The sequence below is a fragment of the Miniopterus schreibersii genome (genome assembly GCF_964146895.1).
Source record: "Miniopterus schreibersii genome assembly, chromosome: 10".
NCBI classification, from domain to species: Eukaryota; Metazoa; Chordata; class Mammalia; order Chiroptera; family Miniopteridae; genus Miniopterus; species Miniopterus schreibersii.
In genome coordinates, this window is record NC_138110.1 from 21803124 (window position 1) to 21828639 (window position 25516).

General features: G+C 50.9%; 1 protein-coding gene across 2 annotated transcripts in view; it reads left to right on the forward strand.

The window, feature by feature from the left end:
• The window catches only part of ZBTB7C (zinc finger and BTB domain containing 7C), a 298223-nt gene extending 273118 nt beyond the window's left edge, over positions 1–25105 (forward strand). For both annotated transcript variants that reach the window (XM_081149870.1, XM_081149871.1), the window contains 2 exons: positions 12827–14056; positions 22204–25105. In XM_081149870.1, coding sequence (XP_081005996.1) covers positions 12843–14056; positions 22204–22855 — 1866 coding nt within the window. In that variant the 5' untranslated portion in view covers positions 12827–12842 and the 3' untranslated portion in view covers positions 22856–25105. The remainder of the gene's footprint in view (positions 1–12826; positions 14057–22203) is intronic.
• The last annotated feature ends 411 nt before the right edge of the window (positions 25106–25516 follow it).

Sequence of the window (25516 nt, forward strand, 5' to 3'; positions counted from 1 at the left end):
TAGATACATGCACATGGTCATCTTTTTCTTTCTAAATGTGATAACTAACCATGCATGATACAGCGTGCTTTGCAGCTCAATCTTAGAGATAGTTCTCGACACAGTGGTGCCTCGGTTTTCGAACGTCTCCGTTGACGAACATTTCGGTTTAGCCGGAAACCCAGAAGTAAATGCTTCGATTTTCTAATCCGCCTCGGAAGTCGAACATGCCGCACGGCTTCCGCTGAGGGCAAGATCCTGAGGCCTAGCTGTCGGCTGTGGATCCCTCGGTTTTCGAACATTTCAGAACTCGAACCGTCTCCCGGAACGGATGACATTTGAAAACCGAGGTACACCATACACCCATATGCAGATTGCCTCGTTCTTTCTCATGGCTACATAGCACTCCATGATCTATCTAGACAGCCTCCCACTGGTGAACACAGTTTGCTTCCAGTCTTTGACTATAGAATCAATGCCGCAGGGATGATCTTTTTACATAAGCTGGGTACATGTGATAATAAAACTATAATGACAAATATCTATAAGGGAAATTTCTGGATCATCAAAATTTTTATTTTGCACATCTGATGGAGAAAATGAAAATCTATGTATTTAATTTTTATGTTTCATGCTGAGTGATGTCAAGCATTTTTCACTTTTTAAAAAGCTATTTGTATTTATTTTTCTGTGATCTCCCTGTTCATGTTTTGGGTGTTTTTTTTTGCCAATTTGTCTGGCAAACTATAGGTCTTTTCCTAATTTAATATAAACTCTCTCTGTAAAAGAAAATAGCCCTTCATCATATATTGTACAAATATTTCCCCCAGTTATTTGTGTCTTGATTTTGTTAGGGAATTGTGCAAATATTTGTTATTATTTAGTCAAATTTATCCGTCTTTTGTGGCTTCTGGGTTTTCTTACTTTAAAAAGGATTTTCCCTTTGAGATTATAAAATAATTCTTCAATATTTCCTTTTCATCATTCTTCTTTCTTTCAAAACTTTGCTGTAGTTGTCATTTATTTTGGTGTAAGGAGTAAGGAAGGGATCCGAGTTTTGATTTGTTTTGTTTCCTAGATGATTGGCCAGTTGTCCCAATCTCATTATTTAAAAAAAACCTATCTTAAAATAAAAATTGAAATTCCACCTTTATTATATGCTAAATTCTGTATATCAATTTATGTGAGTCTGTTTACAGACTGTCTATGACTCTCTATTGATCTGTCTTTCTGTTCATGACCCAGTACCAAATATTTTATTTTTATGGCTTTATAATGTGTTTTTATACTTGGTAAGGCTAGTCTCCCTACTCCCATTACTCATCTGTCTCAAAAATCTCAGCTAGTCTTAAATGCTAATTTCTTTTCTATGTGAACTTTAGAATCAGCTTATCTAATTTCAATAAAAATTCTGGTTGATATTTTTATTGTAATAATATTGCATTTATTGAACTATTTAGGGAAAATTGGCATATTGACAATATTGTGGCTCCCTATCCAAGAGTAGGGTATGCTTTTCATTTAAGTCTTTTTAAAAGTGCTTTGGTCATATTTTTAAACTTTCTTTCTATGGATCTTCTACATTTCTTAGGAGCTTATTCCTAGGACTTGTATCTATTTTCATTGCCAAGTAAATGGGATCCTCTAACCTATTTTTGGATTTGTCTGTTGTCTGTATAGAAAAGTATCCAATCATATCCTCTGCAAATAATGATGTTTTTTGCCAACTCTTCTCTAACTTTCTAACATTGTATTTCTTATGCAACATTTTTTGGTCTTAAACCAGCTTTCCTAGGTTTGAGGAAATCACTGAGTCCATTCCAGCTCATCACTGGATCCTCCAGTCTTCTTTGGGCTGGGGGCTGGAGAATGGGTGGGTGGGTAGGTGGGTTCTTGGGCCATGAGAATATTTTCACTGTAAGTTATGATAGTCTGGAGACCAAAACTCTTGGCGCAAATAGATGATGAGTCATAGGGATGGGGTGGAGAGGGAGTGGGTAGTTATTCTGTAAGGTGCTAACAGGTGAGAGGCTGTGAGAGTCTAGTCCATGTTGCTGGGCTCCTGTGGCTGGGGGCAAACATGGCAGAGGGAAGGCAGGTTTCTGCCTTTGAGATGTGCACTAGGGAAACTGAACATACAGGGGAGGCTGGACTCCTGGGCTGTGCTCTAAAGGGGGCCCTTGTTACACACCTTCACGCAGTCCCCACCATGGTGGCCTGACACTGGAGTCCTTCCCAGACACCCACCCATTACTTACTGGCTTCCACATCCCTGATCATAAGACTCAGCCCACATGGATTCCTTCTTGGTTCCTATTTCTCTCTAATACAGCAGGTCCTTAAATAACATCAATTCTCTCAACGTTGTTTCGATACAACATTGATGAGATGCTATAGGAACTTAACCTTGTTTATATCAATTAGCCTGTGGCAAAGTTGGTTTTGTTATACATCGATGACTCTAGGTGAGGACTTACTGCATATGCTGTGGGTTAGTCTTACCTGCCCAGTGAAACCAGAGACCCTCAAAAGTAGGTTTGGGGTCTTGTTTAAAACTCCACACAGCATGAAGCCCAAGTCAAGCATATGATGAGTGATCAATAATAGTTGTTAATTGAGTTTCCACTCACATTCTAATTGCCCTGGAACTGGATAGTTCTGCTTCTGCAGCAGGCAAGGCGGGAAATTACAGCATAGGAGGGACTGGGCTCAAGTATAAATAGGAAAAGGAAATGCTTGGACTTTCTCAGCGCAATAAAAGTTATATTATAATATTATATGTAACTGTGCAATTAAGCCTGAAAATTGCAAGCTTCCAGTTTGTTCTTCCCAGCTGAATGCCAGGCGGTTCTCGTGGTGGATGGCGTCTGCTTAGAAGAAAAGGGCAAGTTCGAAGGCAAACCTGAGGTTTCACTTCCTTTGGAAAACATAGATCCTTGAGGCTGGCCAACTGGCCCGCTGACCTGGGCCTCATTTCCAAATTGAAGTGGGCAGCGGCAGGGAGGAAGGAGTGTTTTTCAATGCATAACAAGGACATCTTCCACCTGGATGAGACCTTGGCGTTTAACTCTGCCCTCCTTCCTCCCTCAGCCCCCTCCCCCACTGGAGTCCCTACCCACCAATCCCACCCAGAGGTCTGGGGCAGGGAGAAGGGCAGGGGCACAGGCGTGAGTAATGAGGAGCAGCTTCATGGGTCCAAAGGTACAATCTTCTAGCTGGTTTCCAGTCACCCTTCCCTGCCTTCTCCAGGACTGCCAGTTGCTGACAGCTGTCGATTCCTCTCCCCTCCAGAACCTTCCCTGACTTCGTTCCTGTGGACTCACTTGCCTCTCTGAACTCACTGAGCCCCTGCCTTGGAACCCAGCACCTCTCCTACTCATTGCTTCCGCCATGCTAAGCCCAAGCTTCTGTGCCTTACTTTCCACACACTGTTCCCTTTGCCGGAATATTCTACCCCTCCTCACACCCCTGGCTGCCTGGGAGCCTCAAAACTCAGCTCATCACTTCCTCAGTAGAGTCCCCTCCCTGACCCCAGCAGAGCCCCTGCCCCCTGGCCTCTGACCCCAAGGTACCCTGTCCATACTTCTGGACTAGCGCTTAGCATTCGTGCTAGGTCTTGACTTGACTTGTGTCTATCCCCCACTCTGCTGGGAGTTCTGAAGGCCAGGAATCCCATCCCTTTCACCCCCATTTCCCCAGCCCTGAGCAACATGGGTCAAATCTGGAGCTGAGAGGCAGCATCGGAATTGCTTAGGAAACCTGGATCCTGGCTGCTGGGTTCAAGTCCCAGCTCTACCTCAGTTTCCCTATTTGAAAAAGGGGGTAATGATGATAGCACTAGCTACCTCCTGGAGTTTTTGAGAGGATTAAATAAAGGCATCCAATTAGAATATTTAGGACAGTGAGTAGCATAGAACAAGCACTCACTACACCTATTATATGTTTGATTCAGTTAGCAGAATCTCAGAATTAACCCTCTGTCTCCCGTATATTGTCTCTGTCAAGCTATGTCCCTGTCTGTTCCCCACACTCAGGGCCCGTTGGTAATGAATTTGTACACAACTTCCAACATGGCCCCAGCAAACATCCTTGCCACTGAGTGTCGAGGACGTTAACTCAGATCTGCTTTCTCGCCTCCCTCAGGGGCCCAGTGAGGAAACATGTCAAGCACTTTGTACCAACCTGCCGCGTCTCCATCACTCTGCCCCATGTGGCCAAGTGCTGCTCCCACCCACACTTGGTAGAAAGCTTGTCCTTTAAAAGCCCAAAATATGCTATTCATGACCTTGGAATCCAAAGATCCATACTGGAACCAAAATATTTAAGTGGATTAATTGCAGGGCAGCATAGAGGCATAGAACCATTGAGTGTGTGGGCCACAAGGGACCTTCAGAACCTTCTAGTCTCACCTTAAAGAAGAAACTGAAGCTCAGAGGGAACTCAGTTGGTCCAGGGTCACCTGTAACTCAGTTGCAGAGTGGAGACTAATTGTAAATGAGGCTTTAATTATGCTACCTCCCCAGCAGGGTGTTGGCCTCTCTTTGCCAACTGGGCAATTCTGAGACTGCACACCTGGGCACTTCTTAGCCCTTGCTCTTTGTGATTTTTCCCCAAAACAGAACTTATTTATACTCCAGTGGCCCTCTCGCCTGGTGCCCGCTTTCCTTTCTCCCACTGTGAAGTCCCCTGGCTTGGTGGCCGTGGTGTGGTGCTGGGAAACCTTGCACACTGGTCAGGGTGGCCTGCCTGCAGAGCGCACGCAGAGGCGGGCCAGCTGTGCAGCTGCACTGGTGCCTTTTAGGAGAGACACTAAAATCTCCCCAGAAAGATCAAAATGTCACTTAACCCAGGTGTCCACACACAATCCCTTAATAACTAGCAAAATCTAAGCCATCCCCTCTCCTCCATAGGATCTGAGGCCCTTGGACAAAAATGCTAAAAAGAATAGCACTCCTACGCAGCTCCTGTGTGTCACTCGCCTCCCCACTCCCAGTGAGTGTGTGACTGTGGGGAGGACAGCAGACCAGCCGGGACACCTCCTGAAAAGGCAGCCAGAGGCAGTGGGATTCCAAAATTCAGTAACACGGCCTAGTGCTGTTTATGGGGGATGAATGATTTATTTTATTATCTAAATTTTCAGTGGTTTAATAAGGTTTAGTAAGCCTCCCAGGGAGTTTTCTGGCTCGGGAAATCGCCTGTAATAAACATGAGTAGTAAATCCTTTATTTTGAACATAAAGAGCTGTGCAATTTTTCTTTTGAGGAAACAAGTCTCCCCTCTACCCCCGCCTCACTCTCTAATAAATAAAGGGTGACTGAATAATTAAAGAGCAATAGTTTGAAGGGGCACCACTTTATTTGTCTGGCCCAGACTCCCACGGGCCAGCCCACTGGCAGTCCTGCCATTGGCGTGGGACACTCTCCCGCACTCCTTGCCTGCTCTGCCTGCCCTGGGCCCCTCTACCTCCTTCCAGCTCACTGGAGAGGGCCCTCATTGCCTTCTGAGGCCTTGTAGCCCCTTAGAGACCCACTCTTTCTATCTTTCCTGCAAGGTTACCTCTCAGTGTGGGAGAAAAACCAGTGGCTTCGGGGGACATGTGGCTTGTTCACGAGTCATTTAACCACATTGCTTTGTGACCTTAACTTCACTTGCCTTGTCTTTCCTTATCTATAAAATGGGTATGCTGGCCTCATCTGCCATCAAGAAGGTGAAAGTGCTTTGACAAGTAAAGGCTCCAAGCCACCGCTTGGGTTCCTGGTGGGCAGCAGTTGTGAAGAGGAGGGGGTTCCTCCAGGGGATGATTAAACAGCTCAGACACTCAGACCTTTCACCCCCCATCACCAAAGCCCAAGGGTGGAGCTGCCCCTCACTCTTCCTCATCCATCTCTCAGACCACCTTCTAGGTGCCCCCAAATCTGTCCCAAGTATATGCTTCATCCCTGTAAGAACTGAGGGGGAGAGAAGCTCACCCTGGCTTTTGTCCCTACTCCCAACCCCTGTGGATGGTCCTAGACCTTGTTCTGATAAACCCAAACCAATTCTGGGGTGGGGGAGGCTGGAGATGTGATGATGGTGAGGGAGGGATCGGCAAGGGATACAGCATGATACCATGGACAGAGGAGGCCCAGCTCTCTGTCACTTACCTAGAGCTGTGACTTTGGGCAAGTCAGTTCACCAGCGTGAGTTTAGGGTCCTCCTCAGGAAAGTGGGCCAAATAATTCTTTCTGTACCCATGGATCCTGAGAAAATGTATGGAAGGGAGACATGAACAAGCTTTTCTGAACCTAAAGCTCAACAGGGCCATGGCATTGCTAGCTCAGGGGGCTTCAGCAGAGAACAGTGAAGAAGGACATGCATGCCTGGTCAAAGGGGAAAACACCCAGGCCCTCAGATAGAGGAGCAAAGGGAAAATCTGTCTGTGGCAAGGGTGAGAACCCAAGAGTGCCTGCCTACCAGGCCTGGCCTCTGCCCGGGTCCTCAAGCCTTGTTCTGTGGATAGGGGGACGAGGCATTGCGGGGGCTGAGGGCATAATTGTGTGAATCACGGAGGGCCTGCATTCCAGCTATAAGGGGACACGTGGTGGAGAAGGGAAGTTCAGAGTTCATTTCACAGGATCCAAACAGCTCTAAGCCCTGGGCCCAAGGTAAGCTGGGGACTGTGGGCTCCAGACAGTCCTGGCAGAGTGGCAGAGCAGGTGGGGCCGGCTTCACCCAGCTGTGGGCACTCTGCCTGGGTTGCTCTGGCAGACGGGGCACAGGCTAGAAGTTGAGGTGTCCCTGCCCAGCCTCTTAGCCCACATGTCTGGCCCCAGCCTGTGGAGTAGCTGAAGCTCCAGGGCCTTCTGGTGTCAAGAGGTGTGGCTGCCCTGCTTTGGGGAACTGCCAAGGGCAGGGTGGGGTGGGCGCAGCAAAGATCCAGCTGCTTGGACCAGGCCTCCCCACCCTCTCTCCTGCCTACCACCCCCTCCCAGGTTTCAGTGCCTACATAGACCACAGGAACTCCGAACCTGCTCAAAGGATGCAGGTAGCTGCTGCCCCGCCTCATTCCTACATCTGGAAAAGAACCCACATCCTATTTCCACCCCTGTGCAGCACCTCTTGTTCCCACCGCAGCCACCAGTTCTGTCAGGTAGCTTTGAAGCTGCAGGCTTGGGCATCAGAGGAGCCGGAGGCTGGGGATAGGACCTCTCTCAGGGAGGTGGGAATCTGCCAGCTGGGGCCAACCTGGCCTGGGGATTTGGCAGATGGAAGCATCATCGTGAGCCTCAGATTTGCTGAGCTGAGAAGGATTTAGGAAGGCACTGGACTTGTGGATCAGAGCAATAGAATTGTCTCAAAAGTCACACCACCAAGGCAGCCATAGAGGTCAGAAAAGAGATGGGACTCAGGAATCAAATAAACCAAGAAATCACTTTGCCTCTGATCCTCACCAAATGAGGATCATAATAAAGATGAAATGAATGAATGTAAGTGCCTTATGAATGACAGAGCTCTGTTCCAATGTCAGGTATCCACAAAGCAGAGGATTGGGGCCGCCCCACCTCCTTTGTGACTTCAAGGCTGTCTCTACTCTCTGAACTGCTCTCATTCATTCAAGATCTACCATATTCATGCTGAATGGCATCCTGGGAATGGCACAGGTATATGGGAAACAGACCCTGCCCAGAGCAAGTGAGATCCATGCATTTAATTCCCCATTTCCCAGATAGGCAAACAGAGCAGCAGAATTATTTACTTTGCCTATACCCCTGCACTTCACATTCCTGGTAAAACCAATCCTAGAACATGGGCCCCTATTAGCCACGCAAGCCTGCACCTGGCTGAGGGCACAGGCTTGGCATCAAAACACCCTGCTTCTAGTTCTAGCTCTGACACCAATTTGCTGTGTGACCTTGAGCACGGGCTCCTCTCTGTGCCTTATTTTCCTCACCTGTCAAATGACATAAAGTTGATACTGGCCTCACCTGCCTCGTAGGAATACATGAGATAGGAGATATGAACAAACCTTGGAAGATAGGATGCCCCACACATGCCGGGGGTCCCCTGGGAGCTTGTAAAGGCTGTTCTCAGTGTCTTTGGTTGGGAGAGGTGCTTAAATAGGGTGGATCTCTGCAAAACTATGTGGAAGGCAAATTGGTTCCCTGTATGGTCCCACCTCCCTCTGCCAAAAGATCTGTTAGGGTCTATGTCCTTCCCGGACTTCATAATTGCTAACATTTTGGTTGAGCACCTACTATGTACCAGGAGGCATGTTATGTGCCTTAGCTCATTGGATCCATAGAGCAACTCTATGGGGCCAGCACTATTATTGTCCCCATTGTGCAGATGAAGAAATTGAGCTCAAGGACGGAAAAAGTAAATCCCAGAGGCCATTAGCATGGGTCACAAGATGTGACCGCACAGGCGGTCTGAGAGCAGGGCTCTCACCCTCCACCACTCATCGTGGGCCTTGGGTTGTCAGATGACCATCAATCAAACTCAGCACTTGCTGGCTGAGAGCACCTTCTTATGCGATCCCACTCAGGATCCAGGTGAAGCACATTTTTAGAGGGGACTCTGGAAATCCAAAGCCTTCCCCCTCTACCCAACAAAATCCGCTCTGTCCTTCACAGCTCAGACAAGCCCCCTCCTCCTGGAAGCCTTCCTGATCCCCCAGCCCGCATTTATACTCAGCACCGAGCCTCCCCAACCCCTGGCACGTGAGGGTCTCAGCTCCCTGGTGTGCATCCCTCAGCCCTGGCTCTGATCAAATCTCTAAAGTAAGAGACAACTTTTGAGGGGAAGAGTTCAAATCCCTCCGCCCCCAAACTGAACTCTGTAGGGGGCAGTGTGGTAAAGGGGGTGACTGTGAACTTCTACACCACATGCAGCCGGGCTCAAAGCCTGGCTCAGACACCTGGGGCGCTGGGCAAGTCACTCACCCTCCCCACACCTTTCTTTATCCTTCAGTTGGAGGTGACAATACAAATATGCACCTTTCAGAATTGCACTGGTTGAGGAAAAATCGGAGGTGGGATGGCTGGCATGTTGCAGGCGCTCAATAAATGGTAGCTGGTATTTATTGTTTTTGTAAAGGCTGGCTGGCTCGCTTGCTTCATTTGGTTATTAGAACAGGATACAAATAAGAATAAAACTCAAGTCACGCTCAAGAAACTAGTACTGGAGGACTTCTAGAGCCAGATTTCTACATCGCACTCCGCGGTGGAAGGCCCTCTTGCTCCTCCCGGTCTCTCCGCCCCCACCGCTTCTCTGCTTTGCTCACAGAAGCCGCCCTGTCTGTCTTTAGGTGGTAAGCTGAGGGCAAGATCCCTCTCTTGGTAGGGAGAGAGGGGAACGCAGGTGAGTTACTGAACCAAGTAAGGTTCTCATTTTACAGTTGAATAAACCAAGGCCAGACTCGAGAGGCACTGCCTTTGTCAGACGCTGCTGCTTGGACACACTGGGCTCGAAAAGCTTCCACTGTGGGCGGAGGCCCTGGGAGGCCATGGCAGCCTCAGGACCACTGGAATGGGAACCACACCTGAGAAGGTTCTGCCCGCCCTGCATTCTTCCTCTTGACTCCATTTCCAAGCTTCTCTTCCCCTCTTGCCCTGCTCCGCCTTTATTTCTGATCTATCTATACATTTTTTCTATCCCCTTTGTACCAACGGATCATGTTCTGCACCAAGCTTCTCCTGGCTGTTAAGAGTCTTTGTTTTGTGTATGTGTGTGATTCTCTTTCCTGAGAGTATTGTTCTTGGAGACAGAACTGCCCTGGATTGGGCGATGGAAGGGAGGGAGAGAGAGGGCCTGGGCCAGAAGGAGGGGAGGTGGGGGCAGGGCATGGCCACCCTTTCGGAGTACTGCTGTCTGGGCCCTTCAGGGCATGGGAACCTTAGGGTCATCAGGGAAGCTCCCAGAGTACAGGGCAGGGACAATTCTTCCCAAAGAGACAATTAAAGAGCAAGGTCAGGCCTTGCCTCCTGCCCTGAAAAACAGCCCCCAGCTACACAGTTACATCCCCTCCTCCAGGAATGGGACAAAGACTCCAAACCAGGCCACTGTGAGAAGTCGCCACTGGGCAGACGAGCCTTCTAGTCCAGGGTCACCTTGGCCTGTTGCCCTTTCCTCATCCAGATCCACTTTGCACTTCTAACTTCTCGTGGTCATGACACATTGGTTATTTGGTTTCCCATTACCATCCAATGACAAGATGAGGTCAAGGGAGCCCAGAGAGCTGGAGCAGCCTCCCAAAGTCTCACAGCTATGGGCTTCTGATTCCCAGTCTCCAGCAGACATGCTACAAAAGCACTGAGATGGGGCAGTTAGGGGAATGGACAGCAGTCTTCATCCCTCAGTGAGCTTGGCTGAGACACTGACCGCCGACACATGGTCCAATGGGTCTGACTCCTCTATTTAAGAAGGTGGGGCAAAGCTTAAAGAATTGTGGGAATCTTCCCCTAAATTAACATTTAAGAACATTTTTATCTTTAAAGGCACAAGCCCTTAGTAAGCAAAGAAACTTGGCTCTAGTTTTTGAAGTTTTACTGATTTGGGCTTTTTACTTAATAGTCCAAGGGGAATTTCATTCACAGTCTTTTCAGATGGGAGGGTCCCTCAGAGGGTCAGGACTCTACTAACCATATGGAAGCTTCATAAGAATTAGAAAAAGATGTCATTTCCTCAATACATATTTAGTTTTTTAAGAAACTACTAAGTTGTTTTACAGAATGGCTATACCATTCACGCCCCCACCAACAATGTTTGAGTGATCCAGTTTCTCCACACCCTCGGCTGTTCGCACCCTTTGTTATTTAGTCATTCTGATAGGTGTGTAGTGATAGCTCACTCCTCTCCCAGGAACCTTGCAATATCTTTCTCACAATTATTATGTCCCTGTAAGCTCTGTTGGAACAGGGGCCTTCTTGGCCTGCTCTCTGTGCATCCCCAGTGCCTGGCACAGGGAGAAACCCAATAACTATTTAGGGAATGAATGCATGTCCTGTAGGGTCTCTGGCCCTTTTAAAGATGAGAAGGCAGGAAAGCAATGAGGCCTTCATTCTGGGAAATGTCCTGAGCACTTGCCAGGTGGGATTGCTCAGGAATGGCTGTGGCCCTCCGGGATAGAGGGAAAGGGGGGACCAGGGAGGAGTAGCTGGCACCCTGCATGCCTCACCAGGTCCCTGGTGCCTCCGGGCTTCACTTGGGGCACATATTGTGGGGCCTGGCACTCTTCACCTCCCCGGCTCCCACTGCATCGGCGTTCCCAGGGCAGAAACATCCAGAAGATGAATGCGTGGGGATTCCCAAAGCTCTTCCCTCTGGGATGTGGGGCTTTCAGGCTTTGGTTTTCTTCTTCGCCCTACTGTAATTGTACCAGGGTAAGAACCAGGCCATGGGCCACACTCAAGCTTTGCTCTGAGTAAAAAGGCCCTGTGTACTGGCATAAAAATGGAAGTGGCTTTTTGTACAGGTTGAATCTGCTGAGTTGGGCTGTGAGTTCTGTTGTTCTGTGTGCTGCACTTCTCCCTCCTGGTGGCTGTCGCTGGCCATACTTCGTGTTTAATACATACAACGCTAAGGTGTCTCAGGGAGCTTCTCCCCATAGGGATATGTTTCTCTGAAGGTATCAGGATACAGACATGATAAATAAACTAATAATGAGCTTGAATTTAATAACTGAATTTAAATGCTTATTTATAGGTAAAATGGCTTACATGTATGCATAGATAGGATATCAGCATTTAGTAGAACAAAAGAGCAAGAATTGCAAATGAAAGGAAACTTCAACAACTAAGATGAAAATGGAAGGAAGGTCAGAAGGCAAAATATTTACCTTAAGGCCCCCATTCCCTTGCTGAAAATGGGCCACAAAATTTGTCTTCGATTTCCTAGTAGCCATGCTGGTTTGCTTGGGCTGCCATAACAAAGTGCCACAGACTGGGTAGCTTAAACAACAGAAATTTATTCTCAGTTTTGGAGGCTGGAAGTCCAAGATGAAGGTGTTGGCAGGGATGGTTTCTTCTGAGGCTCTCTCCTTGGCTTGCAGATGGTCTTTTCCCTGTGTCTTCACAGGGTCTTGCCTCTGTGTGTCTCTGTCCTAATCTCCTTTTATAAGGACACCAGTCATAATGGATTAGGGCTCATTCATATGACCTCATTTTAACCTTAATCACCTCTTTAAAGGTCCTACCTCCAGATACAGTCACATTCTAAGATACTGGAGGGTTAAGACTTCAACCTATAAATTTGGTGGGGATGCAACTCAGCCCATAACAGTAGCCAGTAATAGCCAAATGTTAGATGTTAGTCTGTTGTAGGAGTCAGAGGATTTGTGAAATAAACCAGAGCATTTTCTCAGCAGCAGCACTGAGTCGTGAGAGAACATTCCCCCTTTGGCCCTTGACCCACAGACACTGTGTAAGGAAGTGGTGGACGTAGTTCACAGTGGCCACTGAGTGTCTTGTGGCTGTCCATCCTGGTGTCTCACCATTGCACATTAACAAAGTCGAATTCAGTGAAATCATGCCCACAGGAAGCTTATAGAGCCTTTGCTAAACAGTAAACACCAACTGCCTCCATGAGAGCTCAACTCCAAGAGCCTGAGGGGTCCAGGAAAAGCCCCCATTGGTGCAGTGAAAAGCCCCAGCTTATGAGCTGGGCTCTGCACTGCAGATGGGATTTTAAAAAGCTGAGAGGAAGCGGGGCTGGATTTATGGTGGAGAGGGAAGCCTTAAGCAAAGGCAGGGGTGGTTTGGACCAGCAGGCCCACCAGCCTTGCCTCCCCGGCCCAGCATCCCGGAGCCGGGTGTCCCTTCCTGGGACCATGTCCTCTAACCCTGTTCTCCCTCTCCGCGTCCACCTGCAGGGCTCTGGCTGAGACCATGGCCAATGGCATTGACGAGCTCATCGGCATTCCCTTCCCCAACCACAGCAGCGAGGTTCTGTGCAGCCTGAACGAGCAGCGCCATGACGGCCTGCTCTGCGACGTGCTCCTGGTGGTGCAGGAGCAGGAGTACCGCACGCACCGCTCCGTGCTGGCGGCCTGCAGCAAGTACTTCAAGAAGCTCTTCACGGCCGGCGCCCTGGCCAGCCAGCCCTACGTCTACGAGATCGACTTCGTGCAGCCCGAGGCCCTGGCCGCCATCCTGGAGTTCGCCTACACCTCCACGCTCACCATCACCGCCTCCAACGTCAAGCACATCCTCAACGCCGCCAGGATGCTGGAGATCCCCTGCATCGTGAACGTGTGCCTGGAGATCATGGAGCCCGGCGGCGCGGGCGGCGAGGAGGACGACAAGGAGGACGACGACGACGACGACGAGGACGACGACGACGAGGAGGAAGAGGAGGAGGAGGAGGAGGAGGAGGAGGAGGAGGAGGATGACGATACGGAGGATTTCGCTGACCAGGAGAACTTGCCTGACCCCCAAGACATCAACTGCCACCAAAGCCCTTCCAAGACGGACCACCTCACAGAGAAGGCCTACTCAGACGGCCCCAGGGACTTCCCGGACCCCTTCCGGGCCAGCAGCCCTGGCCACCTGGGCGTGATCCGGGACTTCTCCATCGAATCTCTGCTGAGGGAGAACCTGTACCCCAAAGCTAACGTCCCCGACAGGAGGCCCTCCTTATCTCCCTTCTCCCCGGACTTCTTCCCGCACCTCTGGCCAGGGGACTTTGGTGCCTTTGCCCAGCTGCCCGAGCAGCCCATGGACAGTGGGCCACTGGACCTGGTCATCAAGAATCGGAAGATCAAGGAAGAGGAGAAGGAGGAGCTACCCCCACCCCCGCCGCCACCCTTCCCCAACGACTTCTTCAAGGACATGTTCCCGGACCTCCCCGGGGGGCCGCTGGGCGCCATCAAGGCGGAAAGTGACTACGGTGCCTATCTCAACTTCCTGAGCGCCACCCACCTGGGCGGCCTCTTCCCACCCTGGCCGCTGGTGGAGGAGCGCAAGCTGAAGCCCAAGGCCTCTCAGCAGTGTCCCATCTGCCACAAAGTCATCATGGGGGCCGGGAAGCTGCCGAGGCACATGCGGACCCACACCGGGGAGAAGCCATACATGTGCAACATCTGCGAGGTCCGCTTCACCAGGTGCGCACGGCGGGGGCCCGAGCTGGGAGAGGGTCAGAGGCGGCAGCGATGGCAGCAGAGAGGGGCATGGGCGGGGTCAGGGCAAGATGGAGAGAGACCCAGCTCAGGGGAGGTCCAATTGGATCCTAGATGCACATCAAGTTCATTGCTAGAAGGCATGCCAGGCATTCCCTGGTACAGTGATTTTCAAGCTCTTTTTAAGAGCTAAAATATTTTCTTTTGAAAAAACAATATTTTCTTAAATGCAATGTTAGGTGGAAGGCCAAGATATAAAACAGATCAGAGCCGAGCTGTTCTGGCTAAGGCAGGAGTGAGGGGCCTCAGTGCCTTGCTTGCTTGGCCTCCCTCTACCTTTCCTCACTGTAAACCCATGGAAGCCGTTTGAAGTTCTCCAAAAGGGTGCAGCCCCTTTGTTTTATTTGGAGGATGTTCCACATGCCAGGGACTGTCCTAAGTGTATTCCATATGCTCTCACCCAGCTATGCCCTGGGAAGACGGGGAGGTGCCATATAGCCTTTGTTTACAGGTGAGAAATCTGTCTCCCAGTGGCTGGTTGGCCACTCGTAAGTGCAGCTAGGGAACAGCGGAGCTGGGACTGACTTGTGTGACAGCAAATTCTATGACACATCTCTCAAGTTTTGTAGCCAAAATTGATGAGTGGAATGTGTGGGTCAGATTTGTCCAGTGCTGGATATTGATGGGCCTTATTTGGGGAAAATATGGTGTGTCGGTGCTGTGTGTGTGGTCACTGGTGTGAGGCTGATCTTCCCGGCATGTCTTCAGTGGAGAAAGTTCTGGTGGATGGCCTTGCACCAGAGCTTGTCATTTCAGTGTGTTGGGTGTAAACACAGCCTGGTGGATGTCTGCCTTGTGACCATGACTTACTAGATGAGGTCCTTTCCCCGCACGGCCACTATCCTGTCAAATAACTCACCTTGAGAGCCCCACACTTATGCCAGGGGTGCTGCTGTCACCCCGCATCTTCTTGGAAATGTATCTGCAGGAATTGCTGGGGACTCGTTCTTTTGATTTTTTTCCATGGGCACAAATCTTTGGCCTTTGAGGATAAAGTGAAATTTTTTGATTCATGTCAAATATTGAACCAGGGGCCATGTTTTTCAGGGGAAAAATAAGTTTTATAAAGTAGTGAGACCTACTCTTTTGGGTGGCTTGAAACTCTAGTGGAAGTTTCCAGAGAAGGCCATCAGACACATGTTCAGGTGACAGTGGCATTGCCAAAATAGCTCAGCAGGCTCATTCAGTGACTGCTTTGAAGGACAATACCAATTATTTCCAAAGGGGGCCTTGAGGTCCCCACACAGCTGCTTCTGTGAGGGAACCCCAAAACACACTCTCTCCTAGACACTTTGAGCTGACAGTGGAGGCAGATCTGCAGGTGCAGAGCAGCTGGATCTAAAGTGCCTGAGATTCACCTATTCTCAGGTGTCTTTCACCAATGGCCCTGCCACTCTGATATTGCCTTAAGCGATGCTTCCTCTCCCACCCTCACCTCCTCCTGAATTTACTTAGCCCCACAGGGGCCCAGCTAGAACATCTGAACAAGGCTGACAAAAGCCCAGGATAGCATAAGGGAGACCAACCAGAGCAAAATCCAAAGTCAAGTACAGTTCACTCATCTCCAGCCCACGGCTCCCAGCCTAGCCCCAGGGAATGACTTCAAAGAGGTGATACTCTGCACAGGCCAGATCTAAGAAAGGCAGCCCCAGAGTAGCCTGGAGCTTCCCTCCTGCCATCCAGGGTCCACCTCCCTAATTTTCATGCCTCTCCCCTACGCAGATAGCTGCCATTGAGACACTTCTCCCTGCAGGACAGATTCAGGTCCATGGCTTCAAGAGGATGCATGTCTCAGGGTACCACACAGTGACCCTGCCTGACCCCCCAAGTCCCCATCTTTATTCTGGCCCTGTTCCTCCCCTCCAGGCATTTCCCACACACAGTGTTCTGTGAGGACTATGCCAGTCCATGGGCCCTGCCTTCCCTAGGGAAAGTTTTAAACTTGGTCAATCACTGCAGACAGATTTCTTACGCTCCTATCACTAGAACATTCTCTGAGTAGGCCTCCAGTTTGGGCAGCGATGCTGGGTTGTATAGGAGGACTGCATTCCAGAACCTCCCTCCCAGCACATTCCTGATGACCACTGAGGGTGGCCTCTGTGCCTGCATTCTCACCACCCCTCCAGGTAGGTCAGATCAGCCTGTGGCCCTTCCTGGCCATCCAGCCATCTGCCCTGCCCTCCCTCGGGTTTACTCCTCCCAGCAGACTGACAGCCATCGGCCCCCAGGCCTGTCTCCAGCTGAAGCAGCTGCATTCCAGCCTCCATCAGCACCTCCCACCCCCTCCTCCTCACTCTCTCCCTCTCTCGTTCCCACTGGGCTCTGACAGTCCTGAGAAAGATCAGAAAAGATCTTGCTGCGCCCGCCCCCCCCCCCTCCTTCTTGGGAGGCTGGAGGAGATTTTCCTGGCTCCTTTGAATAAGGGACTGCATTTCTCACCGTGGGCTGTGGCTATCTGTGCTGAACACCTCCCCACCCCTTCCCTGGCACATTCTTCAGAATCACTGGTTCCGCGCTTCCCTCCTTAGAGCTGCCCTGCAAGGATTCTATTTGGTCTTTAGAGAGCGCCAGCTCTGGCCTGTCCAGGTTGGGGTTTCCTGTAACTGTCTGTAGCCAAATCCCCTTGCAGCCTTACCCCAGGGACCTTCTTTGTGGCTGAATTCCTGTAGCCACCATCCATAGCACCTTCCTTCCCTCCCCAGCTGAAGGCTCTTCAGCAGCCATTGAAAGCAACAGCTGCTGCCTCTTTGACTCAGTCTATGTCAAGATTCCCCTAGATCCTCCTCATCAGGAGTCTTGCTATTCCCAGAAAGTCTGAAGCAGGGCCAAAGATCAGGACCACAAGGTTCTGCCAGACGTGGCCCCTAGCAAGGTCTTGAAGAAAGGGGAGGAAGTGAGCCCGGGAAGATGAGAAAGTGTGTGTTCTCTCTGCATGCAGAGGGATGCTGCTGCCCTCGGTGGGCATTTTTTCTGCCCACCTGGACCACAGGTGGCCCCCTGGTTGCCCCCTGGTTGCCACACTGCGGCCCTCATCCCTGCCAACTGGGCCTAGCCCTGGGCTGTGAAGGCCTCAGAAGACCCTTAATTCCTCCTAATGTATGTCACATTGGTCTCTGAGTGCAGGCAGCCTGTGGAAGGAACTCCTAGAGAGCATGGCTGGGCATCCTTCCCTCCTGCAGCCCAGCTCTCAGAGGTGCTCCAGCCGTGCCTGGCCGGGCAGGTAATAAAGGCATGAAACTGCAGGATTTGTGAAGGGGCCAGCCCCCGAGCAACAGAAGCCCCATCTTGTCCCTGGGAGAAGATGGACAACCTTTGCGCCCTGCGAAGCTGCTCTCTGGTGAGCCATGATCTCACTAGTTTCCATTGGATGCCCTACCAACATCCCCTAAAGGCTGCAACTTCTAGTCTTCGACTCCTGCCTCCATTGTGAGCCAAATGCTGATCCCTCCTACGGTAGGCAGCTGTCTGCTCTCTGAACAAGGCCAAGAGCCTGGCTTCTTTTTTGTTCTGTATTTTCCTTTTAGTCCTCCCACTCCTGGCAGCTCTGGGGACCTTATTAAGATAATGTAATGTCATTAGCAGTGGCAGCAGGAAGAGAGTTGGTCTCAGACCATCAGGTTACCAAGAAGTCTGGGAGGATGGTGCTGGGAAAGCATTAGCCTGAGTGGGGGGCCTTCGTGGAGGCCGAGGACCCGAGGCAAGACCTGCGGCCCCTTCCTTTCACTCGGGATGAGCTCATGGGTACGGGCACATCTTTCTCGACGATGAGTTCTCCCGGGTGGAGGGGGGAATGCAGATCAAGGTTTGGGTGCACGTGACCAGGCTAGTCCCTGGTGCAGGGTACAGGGCAAACAAGGGGATCAGGGTGAGACAGGACCATGTGGGATTTGGAGTTGCGGGTTCTGAAAACTGGCCCTGTACAAGCAGGTCACTGGTCAGTCGTCAAATGCTCCAGGAGCAGCCACTCCACATTCAGTGTTGTGCACTGAGCAGAGCACAAAAGCGTCTGGCAAGTTCTTATCAAAGCAGGTATCAGTATCATCCGCACCACGTGCTGAATGAGGACCAAGGAAGCAGCACCTGGCACACGAAAGAGCTGCTGAGTCAGTGACTGTAGAGTCAGTATCTCTCAGTGGACTGTGGCACCTTGGAAGGAGCGCTGGAGCGATAATTGGGAACCCCGGGCTCAGGGCCTGGTTCTGCCTCTAACTAGCAGTGTGACTTTGGCCAAGTCTCCTTCCCTCTCTTGGCCTCAATTTCCCCATGTGAAGCATGAGGGTGTTGGAGAAGGTGCTCCCTAAGGTCGCTCCCAGTTTTCTGACTTCATTCGCATATTGCCCAAGATCAGTAAAGCTGTGGACACATGACTGCACCCTCTTTGCGTTCGTTTCCTCATGGGAGGGGAGCTGGAAGTCCAACTCATGCCAGCAGGTATTCAAAGATGCAGAGTTGACCAGCACATGTCCTGCTAGGAGCACCACATATCCATGTGGTGTGAGTACAGGACTATGTACAGGGAGGGGTGAGGCTTGCAAAATAAGTGAGGTGATCCTTCTTCCAGCTTCACTGAGATAAAATTGACATATGCCGGTGTATATGTTTAGAGTATACAGCGTGATGATTTGATATGTGTATATATTGCGAAATGATTGCCACAATGTTAGATAACATTCATCACCTCACATAGTTACCTTTTTAGTGTGGGTGTGGTGAGAACAGTTAAGACCTACTCTCAGCAACTTTGATGTATACACTACAGCTTTGCTAACTATAGTCCCCAGGGGCCCCCAGAACTTAGTCATCTTGTCACTGGAAGGCGTGAGCCTGGAAAGCCATGCTAATGGGTAAGCCCATAGGCCACTGGACATAGGAGGCCTCGAGAGATTTTAAGCAGGACCACAGACCTCCAGTCCTGGTGGGAAGTAACTAAGAGCTCAGCTCCTGAGGTTCAGGCTAGAAAACTGTCCAGCTACGCTCATGCTGTCTCCACGAGCAGCTCAGATTCATGAAGAAGCGGGAGGGGAAGAGCCATAATACATATATGAAGCCAATGAGCAAGAAAGTAATTCAGTTATAAGCCCATTACTCAGATGCAAACACAGAACACCAGAGATCAAAATGGTACAGCCCAGGCCCCCATTTTAGAGGTCAGAAAATGGACCCAGGGCAGCCAAGGACTTGACCTAGTTCTTGGAGTGTGCCCAGGTCCAATTTGCCAATGCATGTGCATTACAGCCATGTGAAAAGGTCATTCCAGGAATAAGGAGGCTGTGTGACTTTAGAAAGCCCTTCCCTCTCTGGTCTTTGGTTTCCTCATCTTGAAAGTGATGTAACGGGATTAGATCAGTATTTTCAAGGTCCTGGGAGGTATACTGCTAATAATGCAGGTTACTGCTCCCCCTGACTCAGATTATGAATCAGAACATGTTAACAGGCTCTTGGTAAACTAGATGATCTCTAAGCTTTTTCCAGGGCTGACTTATCATGAGCTTCGCCCACTCTACTCACCCCCCTGCCCTGCTCCCACGAAAAGCCTCCATTAGGGACAGCCAGCTCCTGCCCAGGGCCAAGCTCCTACTGCAGCATTCCCCAGTCTTCTGGGCCCAGAGGCGGAGAGCTGGCAGCAAATGCCCTGTTTTAACTGTTCCTGGTCTTTACTTTCTGGGTAAGCCCTTATAGGCCTTGCACTGAGAGTCCCAGGTTTGAAAATCCACCTTTTTTCAACCTCAGAACAGCTTGCAAACAAACCACACCCCAAACAGCCACCCCTGCCCCCTTTGCCCATCACAGCGATACCTTTGGGAAAGCTGCTTAACTTCTCTGGGCCGCAACTCTTCCTCTAAGTGAGGAAACTATTCCAGGTGTGTTAAACCTAGCTCATACAAACCTAGATTCTCTTATCAGCCCCAGACAATAGGAATTGATGTCTGCCCCTAGGCTTAGCTCTGTACAGAAGAGTGAGACTAGCTGACCACCTAACTTCAGTGTTTCCATCAAGCCTGGGTGAATGTGTTGGGTCCCAAGACATATCCCTCAGGACTGTGCAGCTATCAGGGTACAAACGCACTATGCGCCCCACTTTATTTCCTACAGTGGTGAGGAAAGAGTCCTGGGCTGGGAACCAACAGGCCTGAATTCTAGTCCCAGTTCTGCCATTAACCTCTGGGTGATCCCGGTGAGTGTCCCTCCCTGGGCCTCAGTTTGCCCACCTGCAGAGTGAAGGATTAGCCTAGGCCCCTGGTTCTCAAAGTGGTTTGTGGACTAGCAGCAGCAGCAGCAGTCAACTTGTTGGAAATGCAAATTCTCTGTCCTCTCAATCCCAGATCTACAGAATCAGACTTTCTGGGAGTGGGGCCCAGCACTGTTTCATCGAGCCCTGGTAATGCTTCTGATACATGCTCAAGTTTGAGACCCACTAGCCCGGATGCTTTCTAAGACCTCTTCCTGCTCAAACATCCAATCACCTGGATGAAATGAGAATTACAGATACCACAAGGGCAGCATGCTGGGGGGGGGGGGGCGGGGGGAGGCATGGGATGTCACAGCAGGGTACTATGCAGCCTGGGGACAGCTGGTGGGTTGTGGGAGGGACAGGGGATGTGGAAGAGAGGTCGACACCAGCCAGCTCACTTCCTCTTTTCTGCCCATCCCACTCCCCACCCCCTCCTCCATTTCCCAAGTACCCTCCAGCCCTCCTGTGAGCACAGGTGGAAAGGGCAGATCTGTCCTCTGGGGTCCTCCTCCCCTGGCCCCTGCCTGTGTACACAAAAACATCCTGCCCCGCCCTTGGGGAACTGGGCAGAAAATGAGAGCCAGTGAGACCTCTAGTGGCCAGGGGACACCAGGAGGCCAGGCCCTCTGCTCCTGCTGTCTTGGGGTTATGTTGAGGGTGGTTTATTTAAATCTGGCCATTTTAGGGTGGACCCCTGAGCTCCACATCTGTTCCGACCTCAAAGCTGAGCCAAAAATTACAGGCAGACGTTCCACCCAAGCCACACCTGCAGGGAGGAGTGGGGAGACTGGACACAGAGCTGCTTGGCCTGCAGGCCTGGCCAGGGAAGGCTTCAGAATGATCCTGAGAGGAGTCCTTGCAGCCCAGCTGACTCCACCTCAGCCAGGCTGGTTTATGCAGGCTCAGTCTTGAGGGGAAAAAACCCTCAATTTTCCTCTCAAGACCACCAGGAGGTGTGTTGAATCTAGGGCAACAAAAACCCTGATTCTCTTCATCAGCCCTGGACAACAGGAATTGATGTCTGGTCCTAGGTTCAGCTCTGTTCAGAGAGGTTAAGTAACTTGCCTACGGTCCCCCAGTATGTTAGTGGTGGGTCTGCAGCTGGAGCAGGGGCCCCCAAACCCCCAGTGCGCGCCCCACCCCTACACCATACCTTACCTCTGAATAATACTGCTTAAACCCTGAGAAGCTTTGCCATAGATTAAGCTGCATTCTTGTCGCACCTGGCTCTTTTGTAAACCCTGGAATTGTCTGCAGACAAAGAGCAGAGCCCAGGGTTTGGGATAAGAAACCACAGTGCAGGAGACTTGCACAAGGTGTGCCGGCTTCTATAGCTTCCCAGATTAGCCCTGAGGACAGACAGAGCTCAACAGCTAGGCTGGGATGGGCCCAGGGGCTCTGGGAAAAAGCACATGGCAAACTGGAGGGAAGTGGGCATGAGATTAAGGTGCAACCCAGTATCAGAGGTCACTGCCCCACTGAGGACTAAGGACTGCTGACTTGTGGGGATGTGTGTCGCCAGCAGGTCTATTTTCCAGCCTGTGAGAGGGGCCCCTAACAGAGTGGGAGCTTCATTACTCAGAGCTCACAAGTAGAAAGGGTTCCGGAGTGGAGGAGGTCTTTCAGGACACTGCTCTTTCTCCAGCTCTCTAATCCAGGTGATAACCATGCCTGTTTGGGGTGGGGCAGGGGTTGAAGGTAAATTCTAGCCTGGGTCCATTCCTAGAGTTTGAGACTTGGCAGTATAGCAGGTCCCGGAGGAAGGGGGGAGAGGGGAGAGAGGGTAGGAAGTGGCTCCCAGTGTTCCCTGCAGGGACTGACTCCCGGCTCTGCATTGCAGGCAGGACAAGCTGAAGATCCACATGCGGAAGCACACAGGGGAACGGCCCTACCTGTGCATCCATTGCAACGCCAAGTTCGTGCACAACTACGACCTCAAGAATCACATGCGCATCCACACGGGCGTGCGACCCTACCAGTGCGAGTTCTGCTACAAGAGCTTCACGCGCTCCGACCACCTGCACCGCCACATCAAGCGCCAGAGCTGCCGCATGGCACGGCCTCGACGAGGCCGCAAGCCTGCCGCCTGGAGGGCAGCCAGCCTGCTCTTCGGGCCCGGAGGCCCAGCCCCGGAGAAGGCGGCCTTTGTGATGCCCCCAGCGCTGGGCGAGGTGGGCAGCCACCTGGGCGGGGCCACCATGTGCCTCCCGGGCCCCAGCCCCACCAAGCACTTCCTGGCAGCACCCAAGGGCGCACTGAGCCTGCAGGAGCTTGAGCGGCAGTTCGAGGAGACACAGATGAAGCTGTTCGGGCGCGCGCAGCTGGAGGCCGAGAGGAACACGGGGGGCCTCTTGGCCTTCGCGCTAGCCGAGAACGTGGCCGCAGCGAGGCCCTACTTCCCGCTGCCTGACCCATGGGCCACGGGCCTGGCCGGCCTCCCTGGGCTCGCTGGCCTCAATCATGTGGCCTCCATGTCTGAAGCCAACAACTAGGCTTGTCCTTGTCTGCCCAGTCCAGCTGCCCTGCCCTCTCTCCCAGCAGGCCCGCCCTGCCCCATCCAATGGATCTGAACTTATTTCAAAATCACAAAGAAAAAAATGAAAGAAATATATATCAGCAGCAATGGTATTTTTCCAGGCCTCCTGAGGCACCTGCCTCCCTTTTGCTTGTGTCTGAGATGAGCATCTCCTCTCTGCTGGGCCAGCCTCTCCCTAACTGGCTCTCTCTAGCTCTCACACAGGAACTCACAGTGTCCCAGGCCTCAGAGGAGGCCCCACGCTGGGCGCCCTGGAGCACTTTGGAGCTGTGCATGCAGGGAGGTGGCAGGGCCAGAGGCAGATCAGATGCAGCAGGGATGAGGCGAGGGGCCTGGGGCACAGGCCCTGGTTGAGCCCCACATCCCTATGGCAGAGTCCCTGGTGACACTGCTCTGATGGGTCACTTTCCCAGTCTCTAGAGGTCCTGGGATCTTTATGGCAAATGCCCTATTGGCAGGGAGGCCTCCTGGAGTCAGGAGCAAGGCTCCTGGAGTCCTGGCCCATTTTTCCCTCACTGTCTTGTGACCTTGAACAGGTCAGTTTTCTGTACTCCGGTTTCATCCTACTATGAAAAGGGGCGGGTAATTTAGTTTTTCCTCCCACACCCACCCGCCAACATCTACATGCCTGTCCCTCCAACCAAATTCTGTGAAGGTAGAAGCTTTTCTACTTAAAGTCCCAGATAAAATCAGCTGTATTATGGGATTTCGTTTTATCACATCCACCCCTTTATTAGCACGGGTGAGACAAGTGGCCAAACTAGACACCGGTGACAGAGAGAGAGAACTGGGGTGGGGATTGTCCACAGCCCACATGCAGTTTTGTGGAACTCCACATATTCCCTCCTCTTCTCTCTGGGCAGGCCACTGTGTGTGTCTGGACCCCTGCGATGACTTTAGCACTTACTCCATCTCCATACACACCCTCCAAAGCTGTAGGGAATCTCTTGAGACCCCTGAGGCCAACAAAGAAAGGATGGGGATCATGTCTTAATGCCTGTCAACTGCCTGCCTCTACTTTGATCCCTGGAAATAGACAAAATTCCTGGTTCCGTGGGCTTATCTGTTTGCTTTTCAAGTTGTGGGTTTCTCTTTACTGCATTTGAACACCCTGGACCCCTCCCTCTGGAGATGAAGCTGGGGTATGTGGCTCCCCTCTGTGTGGGGAGGCTGAGCCTTGGTTCTAGTGTGGGTTTGAAGGGCTCTGTGAGTTGGGGCTGTCCACACACTCTCCCCGGTTCTTGAGTTTGTAGCGGGTCCTGAGAAGGAAGACAGCTCTGCTGGCCCAGTGCCTTCCTGCTCTTCTCTCCCCTTTCCTGCCTTCCCTCCCTTTTCTTGCTGAGTTTGCTTTGTTTTCTCAGTAGCCAGGAAAGAAGGAGAGTTCACCTGCACAATTGCCCAGGCCGGTGTCCCCAATCCCAGAGCTGTGGGCCTCGGAGACTTCACTCTTCCTCTCGCCTTGGCTTCTTCCTGAGCAAACACAAAAAACAAAAAGGCCAGAGAAGACCACAGACTCCGTCCCTACCCCAGCCCCTCAGAAGAGACCCCTGACGCCACACCATCAGCTGCCATTACACCAGAGGGAATTGCTTCAGACACCCTCTCACCTTCAAATGCCACCTGCTTGGGCAGCCTCCTCTCAGATTCCTGTCTCCATTCCAGACACTTCCCAACATGCCCATGTCCCCCCATCAGCCACGGGATTGGGCTGACCCGAACTTTAAAGGCAAACAAGGAAAAATGAACAAATTGGAATCCAGTGGTATCGGGGCTTTTGTTTTTATTTTGTAAAGGTAATGACTTCTTATAAACTCAATTTTTTCAGATGACTGGTTAGTTCTCTTTGTTTCCTCTTGGCTGCAGTTTGGAGTTGTACATTGTAAAATATCCAAAGATGCTGAGTACTGTATGTTCAAGCACTTGAAGCAAATGGGTTGTGGGGTAGGGGGGCTGTGTTTTGTTTTTTTCCCCTTTTTTTTAGATGTTTCAATTTCCCTGTCTGTCTGTGGGAGAACTACTTTGGAATTTTTTCTATTTAAAACTCTCTCTTTTTTTTATGTGACTGCTTTATGTAAAATGACACTCAACAAAGTTTGCCTTAGTGATTCAAGGGACAATCTTCCATAACTCTGGTCGCACGCCGCATCCCGCCGAGAAAAACTCTCAGCTAATTTTCTGGCCTATTTATTAAACAGTATTAATTGACTTGATTAAATTATATTGAAAGTTGCACTTCTGTGAGAGGTGACAGCAGCAAGCCAATCTGTAGACATTTGTGGCTTAAGGTTTTGACGACTGGGTGTCATAAACTTGCAATGTCAAAGACACCTTTACAAAACAACACAATCCCTTCACCTTAATTTAATATTTGAGGGACAGCGTTTTGAGTAAAAACAAACAAAAAAAAGCTACACTTGCTCAATTCCCCGGTTAAGGCTGACTTCTCCCTTCCAATTCTCATTTTGATTGCCAGTGGGTGGTTGCGTGATGGGGAGGCCAGAACTCGATTCTTTAATGGTTTCTTGCATTTCTGCTTTGTGAGCCACCTTTTGATCATAAGCTTTTGGACCTGTGAGCCCGAGTGAGAGGGGTGTGTGTGTGTGTGTGTGTGTGTGTG